Source organism: Doryrhamphus excisus, linkage group LG8 (genome assembly GCF_037039965.1).
Source record: "Doryrhamphus excisus strain RoL-2023G ecotype Guam linkage group LG8, RoL_Dexc_Guam_v1.1, whole genome shotgun sequence".
Classification (NCBI taxonomy): Eukaryota; Metazoa; Chordata; class Actinopteri; order Syngnathiformes; family Syngnathidae; genus Doryrhamphus; species Doryrhamphus excisus.
The window spans coordinates 10735920-10761858 of record NC_136364.1 but is presented as its reverse complement, the minus strand read 5'-3'; the positions used below and the strand labels follow the sequence as shown (position 1 = coordinate 10761858).

General features: G+C 40.6%; 1 protein-coding gene across 1 annotated transcript; it reads left to right on the top strand.

Moving 5' to 3' along the window:
• The first annotated feature begins 284 nt into the window (after positions 1-284).
• On the top strand, positions 285-25429 carry ptgir (prostaglandin I2 receptor). Its single transcript, XM_058079449.2, has 3 exons — positions 285-2285; positions 2405-3380; positions 22646-25429. The coding sequence occupies exons 2-3, from the start codon at positions 2538-2540 to the stop codon at positions 22958-22960; spliced, it is 1158 nt and encodes a 385-aa protein (XP_057935432.2). The 5' UTR covers positions 285-2285; positions 2405-2537; the 3' UTR covers positions 22961-25429.
• Positions 25430-25939: the final 510 nt, after the last annotated feature.

Genomic DNA, 25939 nt, shown 5'->3' with positions numbered 1-25939 from the left:
CTGTATATTCCATGAAATCGAGGGCCCAAACATAGCAGGCTACTCTATATGCTTTGCTGACTGATCGTTCGTGTATTTGTTTTTTTTTAATTGAGTACAACTGCTAAATAACCCGCCATGGGGCCAAAAAAAAAAGTTGAGTCAATTAATTGGCCAGCAAAATAAATTCCATCCATTCATTCATTTGTAATTATTTCACATTGTTTTCTGCATGGAAAATTATAACTACAAACAAATTATTTAAAAAATATGGAACAATATGGGGTATGGAACAGATTAATAAGATTTACATAATATCCTGTGAGAAAAATTAATTTTGTAACAAATTAACAACAAAAAGCGAGGCATCACTATATAAATATACATGTGGATTTGCCTATAGTGTTTGTTTACATACAACCTGCCTTATACCCATCCATCTTCTATGCTGCTTATCCTCACTGGAGTTTCATTTGGTCATTTTTATGCTTGGAAATGTTTAGTATTGGCCAAAAATATGTAACATTAGTAGAAATTAGGGCTGTCAATCGATTCAAATATTTGATCACGATTAATCACATTTTTTGTCTATAGTTAACTCACAATTAATCACATTTAATTGCAGATAAAAATAGGGTTTTATTTATAATAAGTAGGGGGAATCTCTTTGTGGTAAACGGTTCAATGTGCAACTATAACGATAATTACATTTATAATTTTATATCAATTTGGGAACTTTGGGCAATTCTTTTTTAAAAATACAGTCAGCAAACATATTTTTGTATTACTATTTTTCTTTATTATTAGCATATTAGTGCTTAAATTCACCCACAAACGTTCAGCAAATACAAAATGTGAGCAAGTGAGACCTCTCACACTAACATGTTTTTGTTTATTTGTGTCAGCTCAAAATAAGATTAGTTTATTTAGTACTGGTACTGGTTTTAAATTCGAAATGTTTGTGAGTAAAAAGCCTATTTAGTAACATTCAGTAAGGACTATTATTAAAGAATTGCCTCAATGCACCTTTCCTTCATGAAATGTACAAATGAAAATACCTCAAACATAGGGCAAAACATGTCATCCAAATTGCTGACCTAATGTCATTTAATTTCTCTTTTAAAACACATTGAAATACATAGAAATTAATCATTATACAACAGTAAATATTCTTTTATTACAATAGTATAACCATTTCCACAGTTTTTGAATGTTGAATGCGATTTACGATTTGTCCAACTTTTTCTACGGTCATTGAACGCACCGATTCTCCGTTCTCTGATGCAAATAGGGCTGTCTGGATGTATTTGGATGTATTTTACCCCTTTTTCTTTCACCTCATACTTGCTTCCGAACGCTGATAGTATGTGGGGAATGCATAAAAGGTAAGATTTGATGAGTTTGAGTGCTAATGTGCATTATTCTGGTAGTTCCATGCTAAATGGCTAATGCTAGCAAAACACTGGACTTGAGTCACGGTCTTCACATCAGCCCGTCAATAGAAGCTGTAACTCCAATTTAGCTAGCTAGTTCGATGCAAAAATCAGAGACATGTAAAATTGTGAAAACTGCCTGTTAGTTGAGCTACTCTTATGCCATGGTAGCATTGTATATGACAATAAAAACAATACCTGCACTGCTCCAGTCCCTGGCAGGCTATGCAATCCGTGATAAGTCAAACACAGACAGTAGAAGCTAACTTTAGCAATTTAAATACTCTTTTCTTTCTCCATTTCCCATCAATAGTAGTAGTTTTGTAGTTTTTTAGTAGTAGTTTGTGCCAGCTTGTGGCTACAGAGTTACCATGCTTTAATCAAACTACGGTGGGGTCACACAGGAGATGTTAATGGGAACTTCCGTCATTAACGTGTTAACTTTGACAGCCTTGGCAGAAATACACATGTTTACTAATAACAGGTCTATTCAACCACCAAACCATAATTTATTAATTCATCTATTTTTTGAGTGAAGCTTCCCTGCTTTCAAGAAACTACTGCAAAAATGCCAGTCAAAGATCCTTTATATATGACAGGATGATTTCACATGTTTCACTTCCTGTCTTTGCTTGTATGCAGGTGTTTTTTTTTTGTTGTTTTTTGGCACAGTATGGTCTTACTCACGGTAGGCGGAGGGAGGGAAAGGAGGAGGGGCGTCATGAGGGTGAGAGAGAGTGTGCGGGTAGGGGAGCTGCTGCCAAACATCATCAGTGTGTTGGTGAGCGCTGCTTTCAAACTCCAAGCTTCCTCTCAGCGTGGCTCACATGTGCATCGCCGGAGTTCTTAACCGAAGAGGATAACCACCGCAAGGTGAGGGATCATCTTTTAGCGCTCCATATGACACATATATTTAATACAGAGCAGTGATACAAAATGGAAGTCTGTTTATTGTCAAGCATTGTGTAAGTTTGTGATTGTTTCCTTCACAGAATGTTTTGCTGAGACCAATCTGGTTCTGTGCGGTATCCCGTGTCACCCCCTCCCTCCAAATGAAACCAGGACCATCCCCTTTCCTTCCATCGTCGTCCAGGAGCTATCTAGATCCCCGCTAGTGATTGACACATGAACACCAGCATGGTTTCCGACGGGCTGTGCCCCAACATCACGTGCAACGATGCCACGGTGAAGGGCGACAGTAAACCGGCGACGAGCATCATCATGTTCTTGGCCGGCGTGGTCGGGAACCTCCTGGCCCTCTTCATCCTGGGCGTTCACCGAAAGGAACATCGCTCCAGGTCGTCCGTTTTCTCCATCTTGGTGACTGGTCTGGCCCTCACTGACCTGCTGGGCACCTGTCTCCTCAGTCCGCCTGTGTTCATCTGCTACGCCCGCAACGTGTCCCTCATCGGCCTGGGTGACGAGGGACTGTGTCAGCTTTTTGGTTTTGCCATGAGCTTCTTCGGCCTGGCGCCCACCCTCATCCTTTGCGCCATGGCTGTGGAGCGCTGCCTGGCCATCAGCCACCCGTACTTTTACTCTGTGTACATCCGACGCAGTTTTGCCAAGGTCACGCTGGTCACCATTTACCTCTTCTCCCTAGCCTTCTGCTTGCTGCCACTGGCTGGCATCGGCAAGTTCAGGCAGTACTGCCCGGGCACGTGGTGCTTCATCGACATGGACGCCACGAGTGGCGCCAACGCCGAGCGGGTGCAGGCTTTCTCGCTGTCCTACTCGTCCCTCATGGCGCTGCTCATCCTTTCCGTGTTTGTATGCAACGGCTCGGTGATCGTGAGCCTCTGTCAGATGCACCGCAGCCAGCTGATGCGGCGAGGCTCAGTGGGCTCTGTCGGCAGGAGGAGGAAGCTTAGCCTGGCCTTGTTCGGACAGGGTGTGGAGGAGATGGACCACCTGGTGCTGCTGGCGCTCATCACTGTCATCTTTGCCGTCTGCTCCCTGCCGCTGACCGTGAGTTAATCTACTTTTTATGATGTGTGTTTGTTTGTGTTGTTGCTGCATTCTCATTCATCCAGGTCTCTGTCGTGCTCAAGATTACATAGTCTTGCTTTGAATAGTCTCAGACTAGAGCGGACCTATCTAGTCTTCGGTATGAACTGATGAAGCCTGCTTGGATGAGAGGCAAAACGTTGTCGAACACAGCCAGAGCATTTCGGTTGCGATTGATTCAACTAGACATCCTTGATGATAACAGTCTCAAACTATAACTGTCCTAACTGGTCTGGAGCCTGCACAGGTAAAAGGCAAAATACATATAGTAGATATACTAGAGCGGTTTTGAGCATGAAGTGAAACATAGTCTAAGACAGTGATTTTCAACAAGTGTGCCGTGAGAAATCGTCAGGTGTGCCGTGAGGAATTATTCAATATCACTTTTTTTATTAACATGTATTAATAATTTTCTGCAAATATTATGTCATTGTCGCGTGTCATTGGTGTAAAGACTGGCAGAGCAATGTAATATTCGTCCGTGTGGCAACACGTAGTTGATTGCCTCGTTCCTCTAATAGACTTAGTGATGCACGTGAGAGGTAGTGGTGACATTTTGTAACATTGTTGGTTAAATTAGTATGCAGATCAAAAGGATCTGCTGTGGGGAGTCCGTAATCAGGAAAAAGCTGAAAGAAGCAAAAAATGTTGGTTATTGGTGTGCCGCAAAATTTTTCCAATGTAAAAAAAACGGCTCAAAAAAGGTTGAAAAACACTGGTCTAAGACAACTTCAACAGTCCATCTGCGATCGAGTCAACCAGATCCTGATAACAGTCTCAAACTAGAGCTGTCCTATCTGGTCTTCAACATTAGCTGATGAAGCCTGCTCAGATGAGAGGCGAAACATCTTGTTTCAGAGGACCTGAACAGTCAAGGTGCGCTTGGTTCGATGTCCTGAAAGCACAGAATGACTGTCAGTGCAGAGCACATTTAACAGGAACGCAATAGTTGCTTAACACGTTGGTCAAAGGGAATTTTTTTTAAAGATGTTGTTGATGGATGTTCCTCTGTCACTTAGGAATGCTATATGCGATTGTTGCCCTTTTCAACACCAACAACCCAAATGTTGGAAACTCCTTTTTTCACTCAATCAAAAATAATAAATCTTTTGTCATGGCACCAAAGCCGAGTCACACGGTTGAAGAGTGGTTAACATGTAGGCCACACAGTCAGGAGATCGGGGATTCGTGTTCTCATGTCTCTCAAGTCTATCAGCTGGTCTTGGTCCACTTGTTCGGACGATACTGCCAACTCCAACCATCGAAACAAAGATTGGACAGAGAATTATTGATGCAAATGTTGACTTATTTGATAGAATATTTGTACTGGATGCACTGATTTCTGCCTTATTAACTATAAGGTGTGCCTTAAGAGTGTCCCATGTTACCTGTGTGTGTATTAATGCCAGCTATGTTATTTGACAGGTGTGTACTATTCAAAAACGCAGAATGGCGGACTTGTTCATCAGGTTAATCAACCTTCAATCCATGCTCATAAGACACGTCAAACCATGTTTGGTATCAGAAAATGACAATTTTAGGAGATAGTGTCATTCATTGGCACAGCATTGTGTTTGTCTTGCATTTGAAGCAGCATGTTTAAGTAGTTGGCAGGTAGACATCAATAGTTTCCCCTTCTGTTTGTGCTAAAGACTGAACTGAACATGAATCATGGTATCATACATGGGAAACATTTATGACATCATTGTGGGTTTTAAAAGTTTTACCAGTCACGCCGCTTTGGCACACGAAAAGTCTGGATAACTGATTCGTTTCATGTCACCCTGTACACAATCTGGTTCATAATGACTCCTCAGACCTGGCGGGTTTACTCATGCACATGCATGTGGGCGTGCCCGTGCGCTGTGAGAGGAAGAAAGCAGCTGCGTCTTTGTGACCAACGCGAAATGAGTTCACGCGATTGCAAACAGATGTTGATGAGAGGAACGTTTGATTGCAGTGAACACATCATTCGTCCTGTCAGGGCTGCAGTGGTTTTGTTTGTGTTTAGCACAGCAGCTTAGAAGACGCGCATAGGCTGGGGAATACCTTAATTACTCAAATAGTTCTTTTTTCCTCAATGGCACGAGTAATGTTCCATAGAATTTGGTAAAAAAGACTTCAGATGAAATGAAAACAAGCTCTCAGGAGAAGCAGACCACCAACACATGTATACGTAGTATACATAGACCATTACTGAATGGCCTGAGGAGGCATTACATCAGTCAACTGGTTCCCTATGATCCTTGGACCTTGTATTAAGAATTTTTTTACCTTGTAGAGCAGGGGTGTCCAAAATTTTTGCCACATGCAGAAAAATCTCGATACATTCATTTGTTTATTCATTTATTATTAACTCCTAGTATATGGAGAAAATTAGAAAGTGGGGTTCAGCAGTAGTCCGGAAGTCCTCGGGAGCACTTGGGAGTGGGATCAATCACAGGGACGGGCCGTGGGTGGAATAAATTAAAACCGACCGTTTTGGAAGTCCAAGGAAAAGGAATTTCAAGGAAAAGGAATATGTGAGAATAGGCCTAAAGATGAGCATAATAGGTTCCCTTTAAAATATGATGGTAAGTTTATACAGTGTTGGCCACACAGTCAGGATCTGAGTTCGAATCTCCGCTTGTGGAGTTTGCATGCATGGGTTTTCTCCGGGTACTCCGGTTTCCTCCCACATTCCAAAAACATGCTAGGTTAATTGGCGACTCCAAATTGTCCATAGGTATGAATGTGAGTGTGAATGGTTGTTTGTCTATATGTGCCATGTGATTGGCTGGCGATTAGTCCTGGGTGTACCCCGCCTCTTGTCCGGTGTCAGTTGGGACAGGCATACCCCTGTGACCGTAATGAGGAAAAGCTGGATGGAAGATGATACTGGAATAATAATGGAGGAGCAACAACACGCCTTCTCTGGCCTCATGCTGGCCATTATCATGAGCTACTGATCGATCGTTTAGTTAGTGTGGGTTGATCGCATGAACTTGTAGATGTCATATAACATCAGTCAGCTGACATTAAGCCCAGCTCCTGATTTGCTGTTGTTCCCCCGTAGCGTAGATTAAGTGAACAGACATGGAGATGCAACTTTCATCTCCATTATTCTGATTTAATAAGATGCCTACATCTATAGCAAAAGATTTGTAGAAATCCTGAACGCCACTAGAAATACGTGTTTTCGACACTTCCGTTTGTTACAGTTATTTCACGATTAACTGGAAAATGTGGCCCATTGCTGAAACCTTGTGAATATGTTGCATTGACTTTGTCTGCATTGTGTTTTGCATAATCTTTTTCATTTCTTGTATATCGATAATGTTTGCTAGCAAATGCTAACTAAACGTAATACATTAACTTTGTGTCAAAAAATGATACATTATACCTGTACTCAGGTTATGTACGTATGCAACTACCGTATTTTCCGGACTATAAGTCACACTTTTTTTTATAGGTTGGCTGTTCCTGCGACTTATACTCCAGAGCGACTTATAAATGAAAAAACTGTTTATGTTACATAAACACTGGACACCTTTTCTGTTCATGTTTATGTTTTGTGTCGTTGAATAACCATTGTGTTAGCATATCTTACATCAATCCAGCCTGTTCTCTATTCTTTTATTGTTAGAACTTGCCTTCCAGGAGGACGTAATGTCTGTTTTGGTCAAGTAGTTTGGAAAATAAATTACCTGCAAAAAATGCGACTTGTACTCCAGTACGACATATGTATGTTTTTTTTACCTAATTATGCATTTTTGGCATTGCACGACTTATACTCCGGAGCGACTTGTAGTCCAAAAAATACGGTAATTTAATGTTTATACAGATCTACTGCAAAAATAAGTCATTCACGCATCATGTTAGGCCTGTGGGCCGCCAGTTGAACAGCCCCTGGTGTATTAATGTTTTTTTAAACCTTTCACCTGGGGGCGGGAGCACAATTAGGGAAGTGCTTCTTCTTTTGCTCAGTGCAAGAGTTCCCTTTTCACAGACTTGTCACAGTCACCACTCGGCTCTGATTGAAACCAATGAAATAATACTCAGTGTCATTAAAGTGTACGCCGTGCAGAGATAACACACCTTTGACCAATAGAAGCCGGCGTTATGAGCCTTATCGCCGTGCGTTTGATTTGTTTGCCGTTGCGCTCCAAACAGGAGCGGCATTCACACAGCCATTAACCTTACGATATATGATGATTGCTTTTTAAACCTTTTTGAAATGTGCGATTAATATACAGCAGCTGCTGTCGATACAATAAAACGCTCATCGATTTAACAATAAAAGGGAAGTGGAGTGCCAGGCACAAAAAGACAATATTACTACTTATTGCTAATCTTTTGGAATAAATCTCTAATGAATCTTTGCCTTGCTATTTGTGCTTTAGAAGTGATCAGATCTGTCGGGGGTACTGACTAATGAAGAAAACAGACCAGCCCCATCATCACCATCCTTGCTGTTCCTGTAGAAACCACATTGGCCTTAAGTAGCTAATCAATAAAGTGTTATGTTAAGGGCCTGAATGTGATCAGACTCATAAATACTTATGAGTATCATATATTTCTTTATGGCAGACAGACATCAAAAGGAGCAAACCCCCAGTAAAGACATTTTTTGGTACATTTTTTAAACACATGGCAGGTTTTAAATCATTAATGCTTTTTACTCAGTGATGAAAGCTTCCCATTAGGGCTTCTGCTGCCGCTGTGTTTGTGACTCAGTCGGCACACAAACATTTGACTTAATTAGGGTTGGATGACAGGGAATCCTCAAGCTAAATTGTCCTTCAGCCAGCAGAAATGAGATGGTTTGCACCAGTGATTCCCAAAGTGGGGGCCGCGGCCCCCTTGGCGGCCGTGGTGGTACTCTGGTGGGCCATGAGAGGTTATTAAAAATATGATACATTTTTGCTAATATTAATTTTAATATTGTATGCGTGGGTTTTCTCCTCCCACATTCCAAAAACATGCTTGGTTAATTGGCGACTCCAAATTGTCCATAGGTATGAATGTGAGTGTGAATGGTTGTTTGTCTATATGTGCCCTGTGATTGGCTGGCCACCAGTCCAGGGTGTATTTTAGGAACCTTATACAGTTTATGATTGGAACGTAGCTCTCTGGTCATCATGCCAGGGGGTCATTAACGGAGGATCTTAAACTGTTGTCGGTTTGAGCCAATCCACACGCTTCTCAGACAATCTGTAGCCAATGTAAAATTTTAGGAACTAGGAACTGTTGCGTGTATTCTTCTTCTTCTCCTGTTGTTCTCTCAGATCATGCTTCACTTATCACAATTAAAAAATATAGTACATAAAATGGCCTAAATTAAGATTTGCTAAATGGACAAAAATACAAATATACGGCATTCATTAATAATATATAACTCGTTGAAAAGACACGTTGTGATATGCGGCGTTCTATGCTGGTCACTCTGTGTCAGTAATATTACATTGATGAGACAATAGCCACCACAGGAAGAACTGTGCTGATGCTAACATACAGTATGTGAATCTATATTACGTCTTCATTTCTATTGTTATGTCTACTACTGTACATTGCGTAATACGAATGTAGGGGTGTTATTCCTCGTCGAGAGAGCTCTGTATTGGGTTGTTTGAAAGGCACAAAAAGCCAAACAAACAGCAGTGTTGTCATGCTTTATGAACAGAGATCTCATGAGGTACGTTGGCAAAGTCACGTGTGATTGACTGAAGTCTCCAGGGACATCTTAACAAGCTTTTTTTTGCAATTTTTGAGACATATTTAGCTTAAAACGCACAATTTCTCTTTAGAACTACCACTTTATATGATATTGTGAACAGTGCCGATGTGGTAGTATGTCAGGGTGAATACTATTCTTGGGTAAATATGGGGAATCTTTCCTAATCACTACGGTCTTTCTCTCTTAATCCACTACAGCTGCAGCATAACACACGAACGTACAGATTCATTTATTTTCTGTGACATATCTATGGATGTGATTATGTAAGAGACATTAAATACCGACCTGTGAGAGCGCTGCACCTCATACATCCACGCGTCCTGACAGCCTGAGCAGGAAGCCCTGAAACAAATAACATATGGGCTTTCTGTACAAGAAAATGAGTTGAATATTGTCAAGGAAAGCATTGCCCTCCATGGAGGCTAGTGTTGATGCGTGGAGAAACGTGACAGGTCCAGTCAAAGACCATTGTTGGATGTACGTATGCTGCAAATATGCATCCAGCCAGCGAGTCATGGACATTCATTGTATGAGTAAATAATGCAGAGAGTGGTGGGAGGGGCTACAAATACAAATTTCCCATTGGAAATACAGTTTTTTGTTATTTAGTTGTTCTATAAGGTCAGACAATATCTAAAATGTATGAAAACCAAAACATAATGTAAATCCAATTATTACACTTCACACAGTAAAAACGTAAACAAAAATTATGTTTTTATAAAGAATAATTCGTTTTACATGCAGAAAACCCACTCACCGGAGATTCAAACCCAGATTTCCTAACCGTGTGGCCAACATGCTAACCAGTAGACCATCATGCGGCTGTTCTTCATAAATAATACAGACAAGATGATCAATTGTTACTGATTATCTTAAAATTAGGTTACAAACAACCTTTGAGACACTTTTCACAACTGCGTCTCTCCAAGTCACTGGTGTGTGTGAGCAACAGGAAGAAAAGCTCTGACGCGTTTGGCGTGCAAAATCTCAAATTAGCATTGTGACTCCTCCTTGGTTGCAAACAACATTGGAGACACTGTTCACAACTGTGTCTCTCCAGATAACTCGTGTGTGTGTGTGTGAGCGACAGGAAGAAAAGCTCTGACGCGTTTGCCTTGCGAAACTCAAATTAGCATTGTGACTCCTCCTTGGTTGCAAACAACATTTGAGACACTTTTCACAACTGTGTCTATCCAGGTCACTGGTGTGTGTGAGCGACAGGAAGGAAAGCTCTGACGCATTTGGCGTGCAAATCTCAAATTAGCATTGTGACTCCTCCTTGGTTGCAAACATTTGAGGCACTTTTCACAACTGCGTCTCTCCAGGTCACTGGTGTGTGTGAGCGACAGGAAGAAAAGCTCTGACACGTTTGGCGTGCAAAGGTCAAGACCCGGAATATAAGTCTTTTTGAGACTTCTATTCAGGTGAACATGGTGTTTAACCTCCGGGATCATTCATTTGTAGAAGCTCCACCCCAGTTACCAGTTTCAGGGACATTTACACTCTGCTACGGTGCATGAGCGTGCAGGGCAGAGCGTGACCTTTTTTTGGGTGGCTCAGGTGGGAGCCGCCCGACAAAGGAAAGCTTTGTTTCACAGACTTTTATTGTGCTGCAGCTGCCTGCAGATAAAAAGGCAGCAAAAGGCTTCATGTGAGGAAAGCTGATTCTCCGCAGTCAGATACCAAGCGGCCTAAACAATTAGGATCGCCTCCGTTTGTTGGAGGGACATTTGATCCACCTATTCAACATATCACGCATCGCTCGTCCTTCTGTTTACAAAGCACATGCGTGGGCATGAAGAGGTCGTGCTAATGTTCATGTGGTATTTGCTCATCGTATAGATGATCTTTGACTAGCATGTTTGCAGTAGGTTCTTAAAAACAGCACCACTGTATCTTTGACTTGGTCTTCATGTTTGAATTCATGGCGACTTGGACTGTTTTAAGGGAGCCGATTCCTTTGGTTTTGCTCCTTACAAATAGTCTCAGTGGCTCAAATGGCTCTTCAGATTTTTTCTGTTGCTTAAATTGATTTATCACCAAAATAAGTGTTAACTGAATTTTGTAATGTAAAAATATTTATATATTTTGTACAGATTGCTTCAAACTATAACAATGCAGTGGAAACTCAGTTGGTGTGTTAAAAAAAACGTTTAAAAAAATTACATCTAATCTTTGCCTTGGTTTGTGGAATTTTTTCCAGTTAGCATACAAAAAAAATTGCGAGATCTGGCAAATCTTTTGTGATACCTTGCAGTTAAAAAAAATATAATTTCCCTTCATTATTTTCACTTGCAACTTTCTTTAGCTCCATGTTGCAGCCCTGATCAAGAAGAAAAGCTGAGACTAGGCGAAGTGAGATTCAAGACATAAGGTGGTGTCTTGCTGGCACACTTTGTCAACACTTTGTCAACAATCCCGTCTCCATTTTAAGGTAAAATTAAGCTTAGGCATCCTTTTATCCATTTCGTTCTTCATCTGTATATATTTCGGCTTGTAAAGCTATAATTGTAAATCTATAAAAATGTGTTTGGGTTAATATTTTTGGCTTTTTGGGGGGAAATTAATTGGATTAGCATTATTTATTTGAGGTACATTGGATCTGATTGGAGTACGTTTGATTAGAGCATGTTTTGGACGGATTAATGACGCTAACCAAGGCTCCACTGTACAAAAACAAAGACAAAGGTCCAATCTTAATTGTGTTGGTATTTACAGTGATATACATTACAGTCATATTTAAATACAGCACCACACATTTGACCAACGATGTATTGCTTTAACAGAATAAATACTTGTTCACGTCAAAGACCCAGCTCTAAAGCCTAGGTCGATACTTTACTGCGCCCTCCTTATTGTCAAAATCTTAATTAAAATAAAGTATTTAATAATAATGAAATTTTTTTTTTCATGTGTTACTTGTCAGCTTCTTGGCTGCCTTTGTGTTCTTTGTGTGAACTCTGCAAAGAGTCTGACTCGACTTTGCTCTTTGTGGAGTCTTGCTGGATTCTTATCGGTGATGTCATTTTGATAAAATACAAACCTTTTCATGTTGGTGCCTGCCTGCCTGCCTGCTACTCGCACTTGTGTTGACACCTGTGTTTGCCGCAATTCAAAGCCAAACATTCATGTTTATTTTGAATAATACGATTTCATGTCGGGCTGCACAGAAGTCGAGTGGTTAGCACGCAGGCCTCATAGCTAGGAGACTCAAGTTCAATTCCACCCTCGGGTATCTCTGTGTGGAGGTTGCATGTTCTCCCCGTGTATGCGTGCATTTTCTCCGGGTACTCCGGTTTCCTCCCACATTCCAAAAACATGCTAGGTTAATTGGCGACTCCAAATTGTCCATAGGTATGAATATGAGTGTGAATGGTTGTTTGTCTATATGTGCCTTGTGATTGGCTGGCCACCAGTCCAGGGTGTACCCCGCCTCTCGCCCGAAGACAGTTGGTATAGGCTCCAGCACCCCCCGCGACCCTCGTGAGGATAAGCGGTAGAAAATGAACGAACGAACAAACGATTTCTTGTCCGCCAAAATGCACAATACAAGCTTATTTTTTGATTGTGTATCCCACGGTGGCGCCTCAGGGTATCCACGTTGTTACACAAGTAGAATGTAGGTTACTCATACTCTTCATTTCTGCATTTATTTCCTCAGCAACTGGGTTGACTAATGCTTTTCTCTAGAATGGGCATGGGTGTGTTGTTCATTTGTGATGAAATAATTGCATTATGCTCAATCTAGTCATTACTACCTCAAAAAATGCCAAAAAGAAAAAATATCGTATTTCTGATGAAGCATTATTACATTTTTAAAATTGAAATAAGCTGCTAAAGCGTCCTTGAATTGCTCTTGTGTAAATGTGCAGGGAGTTGTGGATGGTTAATGATGAATTGACTGAAAGGCACAGACTCTGTAACACAAACCATCTGTCTTCTCCTAAACTCCCAGTAGAACATGATTGCGTTACCAAATAATAACAGCATATTGATCTTTCTTAAGTGTACATCTTGTGGGGCCTCTTCAGGAGATGCTGCTGACAGCCTCCCATTGGTCTCTAGGTGTTGGTTTTTTTTTTCAATTAAATTGTATTTTATATATAACACATATGAACATATAATCATAATAATAGAAGTATTATAAATGATAATAATAATATAATAATAATATAATATTACCGTATTATTATCATTATATTTTTTAGATATGTAATAAATTCTAAAATAAAATTCTTATGTTGTTGTTTTAACATAATTATGCCCCAAAAATGATGGGAATTGAGTGGAAAAAACAGACTTTTCTTTTAACAAACAACATCCTCAGACGATTGATGATTCTCAGTTGAGATATAAGAGCCAATAAAAGCTGGGTGAGAGACACATGGCGGTGAAATACAACACCCTCGCATCAAATAAACCATAGAAGAAGCACAAATGTGGAGATCATCCGTTATACACACGTAATGGCAGACATGCAGTCTTCATGCAGGCCCCAGACCAGTAGAATATACAGTAGGTTTAAGTAAGTTTCAGCAATTAGCTATATAGCTATATTGAGCCAAAATGTGTCAACAACTATGCCGCAACATTAACAACATAAAAATGGCTCATATACCCCAAAATAACAATTTACAAATATAACACCATGAAATATTTAACATTTTCACACATGCACACTCATATTACCCAATCTGACACATTTGTAGGTTAAATAAAAGGCAAATAAAGTAAGGAAACAAAAAAGTATTTTTATTTTACAGTACATAAAATGCCATTCTGTTTCATTATGTTTTAAAAATTAAATCAGTTCAGGCAGTGCGAGTTTGGCCGGTTGATTTGTGTTTCAATGCAGATCCAGTAGCTCACAAGATGGTGTTTCGAACTGATACGGGATCATGTCTACCAAGATTGAAGTGCAAACGGAACGCTCGTTGTGTTGCAGTTACAGATTCGTTTGTTTTGATAAACATTTCCATAATGAAAGCCGATTCATGGCAGCAACTGAAAAATATATGAAAAACAATGGCATTATAATGAAAAATGCTTAACTTAGGCACATAAGTACTTAAAGGGAAAGACCAACGGATTTTAACCAGCTTTCAGTCTTTTCGAGTTGTTTTTTAAGGTATATTCGTGCCAACGACGCCAGAAAATAATTAACCTTAACTAAGTAATCATTTTAATTACCTTCCGGAAGTGACGCACTGGGTTCATCTCGCCCAATACAACAACAACATAACACACTGATCTTACCTGCAGCGGGCTACACAGTTGATCGATCGCATGCAAGTTTACTTCTAATATGCCTGCTTGCCTGCTTGTTCCATTTAAAAGTCACTTGTAACGAGTGAGTGATCTTAAAACTTCTCACACCTATGTTTGGTTTGATCCAGAGTGTCCTGAACAAGTTACACGAAGAGGTAGAGTTCTGTAAATACATACGCATTTGTTAGAGTTCCTCTAGGTCCTCTTGGCTTTGGAAATCTTCTCCAGTTGTACTGGTGGCTCCTGAAGTAGGTGTCTAGCACAGCTTCATTTAGGTGAGCCACGAAATCTGGGTGCTCAGTCACACACTTCTGTACATAGCCTGGATGCTCGTCGTCTTCTTCCACATCGGTTGGCTCAGGGTCGAATTGGTCCACTATTGTTTGTGCTTGTTGGATTTCATGACAGCACACACATTCGTCTTCTGTCGGCATGGCTTGGCATTTCTGGCATGTGCACCAGTAGTCGCCGGTAACCCGGCCGGCTGGTATGGCCGCCATTGTGGTTGTTCTGTCCGCCTCTTCAGCCGCTCTTCTCCTGGCTTCTACTTCTTCTGCTGTCAAGTTTGGCTCAAATTGGTAAGGCCGAATGGTTCCTCGATGAAAAAATTCATCTTCAGAAGACGAACTATTCCCAGAAGACGCCATAGTCTCATATGGCAAGTGAAGTTGGTCGGTCGTGTGTAGCGTGTCAATGGCAGTCAGTGTGTTATGTTGTTGTTGTATTGGGCGAGATGAACCCGGTGCGTCACTTCCGGAAGGTAATTAAAATGATTACTTAGTTAAGGTTAATTATTTTCTGGCGTCGTTCGCACGAATAGACATTAAAAAATAACTCGAAAAGGCTGAAAGCTGGTTAAAATCCGTTGATCTTTCCCTTTAACATTTGCTCCAATATACATTTTATTAACTTATAACATGCATTTTTAATTGTTTATTAATATTAATACATTTTGAAAATATATTTTCCTGAAAATTGTTCTACTGTTGATTACAAAAGAACGGAGAATGATAGAAACATACGCTTTTTTTTCTGATGGAAAACAGGAGTCTAAGCTTTCTCTTAGGTTCTATGTTTATATAGCCACACGGTGGACGAGTGGTTAGCATGTTGCCCACACAGACAGGACATCTGGGTTTGAATCGCTGCTTGTGGAGTTTGTACCTTCTCCCAGTGTGTGTTTCTTTATCAAACTTTTTACACGTGGCTGCACGGCAGTCGAGTGGTTAGCGCGCAGCCCTCACATCTATTAGACCCAAGTTAAATTCCACCCTCGGCCATCTCTGTGTGGAGTTTGCATGTTCTCCCCGTGCATGCGTGGGTTTTCTCCGGGTACTCCGGTTTCCTCCCACATTCCAAAAACATGCTAGGTTAATTGGCGACTCCAAATTGTCCATAGGTATGAATGTGAGTGTGAATGGTTGTTTGTCTATATGTGCCCTGTGATTGGCTAGCCAACGGTCCAGGATGTACCCCGCCTCACGCCCAAAGACAGCTGGGATAGGCTCCAGCATACCCCCGCGACCGTAATGGGGATAAGCAGTATACGTATAATAGCCATAGAACACAATGCTCTGTGTGCTTAAAGTGCCGTACTTAAAGTGTTGTCTTTTGAAAAATGTTTGGGATTGAATGAGTTAATGCTCTGTTTTGATTCCCTTAACAATGACTTTATTATTGTGATTGTGGTTCACATCTAGGAAAAACTGTCCAATAGAAGCCAAAGACTGTGTTGGTGCTCTTGCGATAATTTTGCCGAAGAACTGCCGATTGAGAGCCCGTGTGTTGCAACTGCTACATGTTATTTTTAGATTCAACACAAACTGCGGCTTCCCTTTTCACATTACATGTTACCCACTTTCGACACCCCAGTGGGGGTTTCACTCTATTATTTTTGTTTCCACTTCCTTTTTGCTCTTATCACTTCATGTCTTTGTGTCAGTTTCTATGGACTGACACAAAGACACATTAGAGTCAATACTTGACCCTTTTTTTAGTCCAAAATTCCATGCATGCATGGTTAAGATGTTACCCAGTTGTTTTTTTGTTTATGTTTTTCATGACAGACTTTTCTTTTTCCCACCAGTGTCCATTTTGTGCCTAATGAGTCGAGGTAATGCACCACAGCAGCCCCAGGAGAAAAAAGCCACTAATGGACATTTCAGACCTTGTTTTTTTTTAAATTTTATTTCAGACCAGAGCCTTGTTCTCCCCAAAAGACAAAGTGTCTGAGCACACACACACACACGCACACACACACACAGACAGTATTTTATTGATGATGCTTTCAACTCGACGTGACTGATCTCAACCAGATGACAAACTTCCAGATAATGTTGCAACAGTATTTCTTTGGCCTTCATCTGGTGCTATTACCTAATACCTATTTCATTCATTCATTTTCTATCGCTTATTCTCACAAGGGTCGTGTGGGGTGCTGGAGCCTCTCCCAGCTGTCTTTGGGCGAGAGGCGGCGTACACCCTGGACTGGTGGCCAGCCAATCACAGGGCACATATAGACAAACAACCATTCACACTCACATTCATACCTATGGACAATTTGGAGTCGACAGTTAACCTAGCATGTTTTTGGAATGTCGGAGGAAACCGGAGTACCCGGAGAAAACATGTAAGGGGAGAACATGCAAACTCCACACAGAGATGGTCACGGGTGGAATTGAACTCGAGTCTCCTAGCTCTGTGGTCTGCGTGCTAACCACTTCCCTGAAGGTCATATGTGAAACAAATGTATTCAACTTGAACGACAACAAGCACATCTTTTTGGGTCTTTATAAATCAGGAAGTAGAACATTGGGTGGTTTCGGCTAAAGCCCCTGATTTTGACCAAAACCCCTTTTTCGGCCCTTTGTATTGATTTGTGGACTCCTATAGAGAGCAGCTCCACACAAAAAGAAACACAGAAAGCTTTCTAGATCTTCCAGATTCCAGATCCATCTTTCTGCAGTGTTTCCATAGATTTCATACTTCCCGCTCAAACGGACTGTGTAATTTGCTCCACCCCCAGCCCTCCTCTAATTATGCCCATTGCGCTGTGATTGGTCACACTCCCTAGCGCTCCCGAGGACTTCCAGACAGCTCTCAAGCTCATTTCACTATTACTTGCAGCTTGCTTTTCTGACTCTTCAACACAACCGAGTAACATTGGAAAGGCGTTGGACTTCAGTGACAGTTTGACGGATAGTCCAGCTTCATGTAGTCCACCTTTGCCCGACAGTCTTGATTTTTGTCAAGCACTTCTTCCTGATGATGCTTGCCGCTTTAGGCAAGCTAAACAAAATGGTCTGTCGCTTACGCCAGAACAAACATTTGATTACACAGTAAACCTAGCATAAAATATCACAGACTAGTTAAGTCCGTTGACTAAATTATTGTTCAAAGGTTGAATTTTTCACACCACTCTGGTATTGTACGGCATTAGATTGTGTACCTAATGTTGTGTAAGCAGGAAGCGTCTCTTTCTTGACTAACTCTTGTAAATGATCCTCACTAAAAGGCAGTAATGCAGTGTGCGCTTTGTAACGATTGGACAGTCAAACAGAATCAGGAAGCTGAGTAAAGTAAGGGAAGAGTCCTCCAGGGCCCAGAGATGGGGAAATTATAGTCTAGGTTGCATCGTTGTAGACATCCATTAGCGCGCTCTGTTTCTTGGAAGCTGCCGTGGCGGTCATCATCAGCTGGTCTGATGATTACGTCTGTGACGCTACAAAGCAAAGTTGTGCAGTGAAAAGTGGGTCTGAGAGGTTCATGGTATGTGTCGTGATAATTGAAGTGATGGGGTGAAATGACTGAGGGGTAAAATGATGAGATCCAAGCATTCATTAATGTGTTTGCTGATGTAACAGTGCTATGCGTGCGGTTGCCCCAGACGATGCCATTACTTACTGGACGCTTCATTAGGTCCACCCACGCTAATCACATCCATGTTAAAACTGCATCAAAGTAATAGAAACAGCTCCAGTTGTGACGCAGTGCAGCTCTGCCGCCACTAATTGTGTGTAAACTCAGGCTAATCTTTTTACGTATTTAATACTTTTTTTTTTAAGTATTTGAGTTTCTAGTTACACATTAGGGCAGCTTTAATCATTTTACTGCTTTTATAGCTAAAAGCTTTTGGCCTTTAACGTTTAATTACAATTAGATTTAACATTTACGTTTTTTATTGAAGAAAACATATTTATTTCATTACATTTTTAATTTCACTAGCTTTTGTTTTTGTTTTAATTTCATTTTTTGCAAACGCTGTTAAGTAAAGCTTTATTGAGGGATTATTTTGCATTGTTTATTTTATTTATATTAAATGAGTTATCAGTGTGAATTAGTGTTGCTTCTCCCATATTATATATACCTATGTCATTATTTTTATGTACTTCATTTTTATTAATTTATTTATGATATTTTAAAATATTTTTTTCTGGAATTTTTAAACTTTATTTATAGTTTTTTTTTTACTTTACTTTTTTTTGCTTTTAAGTAATTGCTCTTAAGTAATTGCAAATAAATCAGTATTATAAATGATATTTACTATTTTTTTAAAGCTTATTTTCTATCTTGAGTAAAGTTTTTTTTAGCCCTTATTATTTTTTCGGATTATTTTTACTATGTCTACTTAATTTAGATTTTTTAGAAATAAAAATGTAAGCATAAGGTACAGTAGTATTTTTTGCAAGGAAATCTGTTAGCCAAGTGATTCATTTATTTTCTTTTACTTTCTTCTGCTTTAGATCCATTTGTTTTTGTTTTAGCTTATAACTTATTTACAATTGATTATTCTTACAGTCATATTTTTGGATTAAAGGTGGCTGACGGCAGGATGATAGATGAGCGAACCTGAGTGCCTTTACCAATTAGTACTCTTCCCACAAGCCCCACCAAGCCGCATGCTCTTCCCTCTCGCTTCTTCCCTCACCCCTGTAACCTCAGGCCTGCAACACATTCATATACTCATGTTTAAAGACTGACTGACACATCATTGCTTTTGTCCCCGTGGCCTTTGGCGCTGGGAGCAGACAGTCTTGATTTGTGTTCTTCTCCGCACGGCTTGGAGGACCATAAGAGGCAGGGTGGCGTGTAGGAACAGAAGCAACAGTGGCGGGTGGCGCTGCTCATCAGGCAGGAAAAGGTTTCTGGCAACACTTGATGATGGAGTTTATGTTGACACGGCTTGGAGCGTGACATGTTGTAGATTATTTGATGCTTGTTTCACCGTGGTGAGCCAATAACAACACTGGTGCACTCACGCTGGGCAATATGTACTACGCTTCGGCCCTTTAGTGTTCCAAGCACCGTTTATTTCCATGACACCCAACCTGGACCCAAAATAATCCACAAAGGCCATTATATGCTCACCTATGCACGACCGCATGTGCGTGCAATATACTGTATGTGTCATATAATTAATTGAATTCATTCACTTGCCAGTTATTAATGAAAACTTACACATATGGGTCATTCAGTCCCTCCACATAGTCAAAGACTATGTGTTAATTCAGGCACGAGCACACAACATATCATAAGAGGAATGTGATTACTCCGCCCACCAGCTACTAATCTTAATTGCACCTTTCACAATAGAAAAACATAAAGACTCAAAATAATCCACAAAGTCCATGATACGCTCACGTGTGCACGACCGCATGTGTGTGCAATATACTGAATGTGTCATTTAATTGAATTCCTTCCCCTGCCAGTTATTAATGAAAACTTCCACCTTACACAACAAAAATTAAAAGACTCAAAGTCAAAAATCCATGATATGCTCCCTAAAACACAAGACATGTACTTAGCAGAAATTCTGATTGCTCCTCCTGCCAGGTTTCATCATAACCGCCTCCCTTCACAAGAGAGACAAATAAAAGGCTGAAAATAATTCACAAGATGCATTATACGCTCACTCTCACAGGTTGTGAATCAAACCTCCAACCTTGCACATTAGAAATGAGTAGAAAGTCTCAAAATAATCCACATAGTTAAAAACCACAATGCGCTTTGTTCAAGTGTTCAATATCATAAAATGACTGTGATCACTCCACCCACCAGTTAGTAATATTAATTGCCACCTTTCGCAATAGAAACACTTAAAGACTCAAAATAATCCACAAACTCCATGATACGCTCATACACAAGCACATGTGAGTGTGGGAAATATATTGTATGTGTCTGTCAGTCCCTCCTCCCACCAGTTATTAATGAAAACTGCCACATTGCATAATATAAATGAATGGAAAGACTCAAAATAATCCACAAAGTTAATGATATACTCATTAATGCTCAAACACATGTGTGTGCTTTATATTGTATGTGTCCTTCAATCCCTCCTCCCACCAGTTATTAATAAAAAGTGCCACATCGCACGATAGAAATAAATGGAAAGACTCAAAATAATCCACAAAGTCCATGATACACTCATTCACGCTCAAGCACATGTGTGTGCAATATATTGTATGTGTCATTCAATCCCTCGCCTTCCACCAGTTATTAATGAAAACCTTGCACAATACAAATAAAGACAAGAGTCAAAATAATCCACAAAGTCAAAGGTTTGGTGTGCTCGTTCACGCACAAGCATATTCAACACAGACCACATATTATTTACGTATATTACATTTATGTGATGACATAACGGCCACATTGTAATCGCCACCTTTCACAACAGAAAGACTCAAAATAATCCACAAAAAGTCCAAAATACACTCACTCATGGATGAGCACATGTCCATGTGATATAATATATGTGTCATTAAATTAATTAAATCCCTCGTTCGTGAGTTATTAGTGAAAATTGCCACCATGCACAATAGAAATTAATAAAAAGACTCAAAATAATCCAATAAATTCAAAGTCCATGTTGCGCTACTTCACATTCAAGCACATGCAACACACATGATACATGAATGTGATGACATAACCACCGGTTATTCATCGTAACCGCCAACTTTCACAACAAAAGTAATCCATCAAGTTCATGATATGCTTACTCATGCAAGAGCGTGCATGTACGTGCAATATGCTGCATTGCCTAAACATGAAGTCAACACGATGAGTTCCGAAAGCTAAGGGCGTAGCATTGTGTTGTAGTAAGATGGCAGCTCTTATGATTCTCCAGTTGTGATGTCAGGGAGGGATTGCCGTTATTGCTGTTGTTTAGTTCTTCCCCCTCCTCCCGCTTCTCAAGGATGACCACATCCGTGAGCCTGAAGAACATATTGAACATATTGTCTGGTCTGGCTCCCTCTGTTTCTTCTCCGTCGCCACCCTATTCATCGTGGAACGAGGCCCTAGCAACAGGGAAACATTTGGGGCAGCACAAAAACAATCCATCATGTGTTTGTTTTTTGTGGAGGTTATGGAGATCTGCTGATGGAGAAGAAGAGTGAGGTGAGAAAGAGCCTTCATGGGCCAGCTGTGGTCTGTTTCTGAGCTTCCAGCTGCTGCTGTCTGGCTGACCTGTGGTGTTTACTGCCATTGACGACCGCTTTACTTGGCTACATACCAGGAAAACTCTCTCTTATTAGCCTTTTATGTGTGAAACTTGATCAAACTTTTTACATGTGGACGAGTGGTAAGCGCGCAGGCCTCACAGCTAGGAGACCCGAGTTCAATTCCATCCCTGTGTATGCGTGGGTTTTCTCCGGGGACTCCGGTTTCCTCCCACATTCCAAAAACATGCTAGGTTAATTGGCGACTCCAAATTGTCCATAGGTATGAATGTGAGTGTGAATGGTTGTTTGTCTATATGTGCCCTGTGATTGGCTGGCCGCCAGTCCAGGGTGTACCCAGCCTCTCGCCTGAAGACAGCTGGGATCGACTCCAGCACCCCCGCCACCCTTGTGAGGATAAGCGATAGAAAATGAATGAAACAGGGATCGTCGTTAACTAGTCAAATCACATGTGTGCATGGTCACTTGTTGCTAGGTAGATTTCAGGATGGCCGCTAAAATAATCACCTTGCTGCACTACATAGTTCAGAATGGTCAGGGACATTTGGCAGGAACACAGTCCAAGACAGTCTAATGGCCCATGGTCCTGTAAATGTTATGTAATATAACTGGTGTGTGAGTGACAGGAAGAAAAGCTCGCTTGGGGTTGTTTGATGCTATCTGTTCTCTCTATGCGCTGGATACACAATACAGTTTTTTCTATCATGCCCCCTCTAGGGGACAGAAATTTTTTAACTACTATTGCGAAGCTCCCGTACTCCAACATCTCCCTTCTGTCGTTTCAGATCGCAGGCTTCATCAACGCCATCCGCCCGTTTTGCGGCGACCACGAGAACCTGACCGCCTTCCGCTTCTATGCCTTCAACCCCATCGTGGACCCCTGGGTCTTCATTATCTGCCGCAAGTCCGTCTTCCGACACCTGCGCTCGTTACTGAGCTGCCACTTCAGCAAAGGAGCCGGCGAGAAGACGCCTGCGCACTGCGCCGTGTCCGTGCCCCTGGAAGGTCACATCCGGTGCAACTCATCCGACGGGACGCAGGGTAACTTCTACTCGGGTTTGCCGGCGTCGCCCAGCAGGAGCTTGCCACCATGCAAGTGATGGAGGCAGCTTTAGTGGTGAGGGATCTCCAAACCAAGGTAAACTGACTTGGACTTATGACTATTCAGTAAAGAGCTTCTGCTGCAAGTCATGTGACCATGAATGGCTGACGTTCTGTACACCAGCCATGATTGGTATTGAAACCACTCTTCTATCTTCCAGCTTGTGCTGGTGTACCTAATAAAGTGGTAAGTGGGTGCATCATGGGTACAATAATACGCATGAATGTTTACACTTCCTTCGTTATGATTCTCAGCCAAAGATGAAACGCTTTGCTCTGCTATGAATTTTCAGCAAGTTAGTATTTATAGAAGAAGATGGTCTTTGTCTCGTCTGGTGTCCAGCCAGTGCCACCTTGTGCCCGGGCTCAATCCACGGTCCGCAGCATAAGCGTCGACAAAGTTAGCCGTCGAGCTAAAACAACCATTCACACTCGCATTTAGAGTCTCCAGCAACCTAACATGCATATTTCTGTTAATGTGGGAGGAAAGCCGAGTAAAGAGAAAACCCACACATGCATGGGGAGAACATGCTAACCACCAGAGAACCGTGCAACCTGGACAAAAACAGTCCAAATAATTTTTTTTTCAGTCTTACCTGTCAAAAGTAATCTTGTGAGATCTTGTCTGGACTATAACCCCGTTGATACAATTCCATGAGTCATGAGTCAAATTTTGCAGGTTCCTGGGTTCTGCAAGAGCAGCTCAGACAGGGAGAAAGGAGAGTTGATTTCAGGCAATTCAAATTCATACAAATGCAGACAAAACACACGGACTAGTGTTTTTTGACAGCGGAAAGTGATAAATGTGTACGAAAAAATGCATGGGAAGTGTGTGTGTGTGAGAATTTGGCGCTCTTCAAGCTTTTTGTGACTATTTAAGCTGCTAAATATAAAAATAACCAACGTATTCAACCCAGCAGATGACATTTTGGTACAGTGGAACCTTGGTGTTTGTTACTAATTCGCTCCAAACTGAAACATATAAAAACCGAGGTCATTTTTCCCACAAGAAATAATGTAAATCTACTGATTCCACAATATTAACAAAATATACATTTTTAAATGGATTGATTATAGGTTTACACTACCACTCAAAAGTTTGGGATCACTTGCAAATGTCTTTGTTTTTCCAAAGAAAAACAAATGTTCATGCATTTCACAAACATTTTTATCCATTTCACAAACAATTAAAATTAATTTTCAAAGAAGGATCTCCATTTTTCCATCGAGGCCTACTATCAACAACTGTCAGTCCTCTGCATCAATCTCCTGGTATGGCTGCTAATCCAAGTTCATCCTTTTATAAGGCTAATAGATGATTAGAAAAGCCATCTAAAAATCTAAACTAAAACTAAAATCTCTTACCATGCTGTTAACTACTCCCTTCAAAGAACAGCACAAACTGGGTCTAACAACGACAGAAAAACGCTGCACAACTGTGCAAGAGAGTGTGTAGTTTAAGACAAAGATGCCTCACAGCTGCACTAAATAGTAGCCATCAGTGAAGCGGCGACTTCAGGATGCTGGACTTCATAGCAGGACTGCCAAGAAAAAGCCATATCTCAGACTGGAAAAAAACATTTCCAAGTCATCCCAAACTTTGGAGCGGTAGTGTACATTATAAAATAATGCAAAATAATTATAAATGACGTTGATGCGGACTTTCCATAAGCCATCATTGTACTTTGCGATGAGTTCTTTCTTTTTTTCGCTTTCTTTATCAAATGTTGGCACTAAAAAAAAAAAAAAGTCCAGACGATGAGTCAGTAACGTGTAGGTTGTTTTGTGTGGGTACTCAATTCCACGGAACGATATGGTAAAGGGAAAGTTTTTTGAACAAGAAAACAAACCATACAAAAACTGTGCGTACAAAATAGTACAAAACAGCAAAAGTTGTCCATGTTCTTACATTTTGAATTTGTTCTTTTCGGCACAGCCATTAGTGCCATGAGACAACAATTTTGTATTTTTGATCCGTACCTGAGCACCCAGCCACAGCGTTTTATGTGCACATTATTTTCATTGAAACCCTATTGTTGAGTATGGCTGTTGCAAATGTATTTATGCCTCCTCGTCCTGTCGTGTGCTGCACATTCACTTTCTCTATTGAGAGTCATCCGTGCATGACACCAACCCACGTACTTGTTGTTACCTGCACATTGTGGGCCTCATTGAGATGGGATTCCAATCGAATTGATGTAAGATTTTAATTTTTTTGTAAGTGTTAATATATATTAAATTGCACTGTACACTTTTTAATGTGAAATGAACCAAGGAAAACATGAATTGTAATGCATGTGTGAAGTGTATATGTTGACTGAAATATATTTTACTTCTTTGGGGGGGGGGGCAGAATTTAATAAATTTGAATTTATACATGTTGAATGACTCATTATGGGTGCTTTTTTCATGAAATATAGGACATTTTAGAGTATACCGACATGTTTCTTTCATTCCAAAATGCTCTGTGTGTGATGATGTGAATCTTCAGATTATGTAATCTCATAATTGGCTAATAACTTGCAGTAATACTTCAGCAGAATACAGAACTACTTCTTTTCCAACCAATGGATACCCACCCATTCAACAACGGTAAGAATGCTTAAAAAAAAGCCTTTTCATTTTAATTCAATAAAGATTTTAAAATGTATATTTTAGTTACAGTATTTGAGTTGACTGTCATTTTAGAACCGTTAGTCTAATCTTTGAAAACATTACAATCATGTCCAAAACCAATAACAAATGCTACAGGTTGTTCTTGTTACTCTACCACCACCTAAAGGACAGTGTATGTATTGCAGTACTTTTCACTGCTACGTCTATTAGGCCGAAAAAAAAAGGTTTGACACAAGAAGACAAATGAGGTTGTTTGTTTTATGAGTAATTCTAACATTGCTTGAGCAACCACATGTTTGGAACATTTTGACTTCCTCAAACATTCACAACAACATTTTTTTTGTGACGACAGATAACCACAG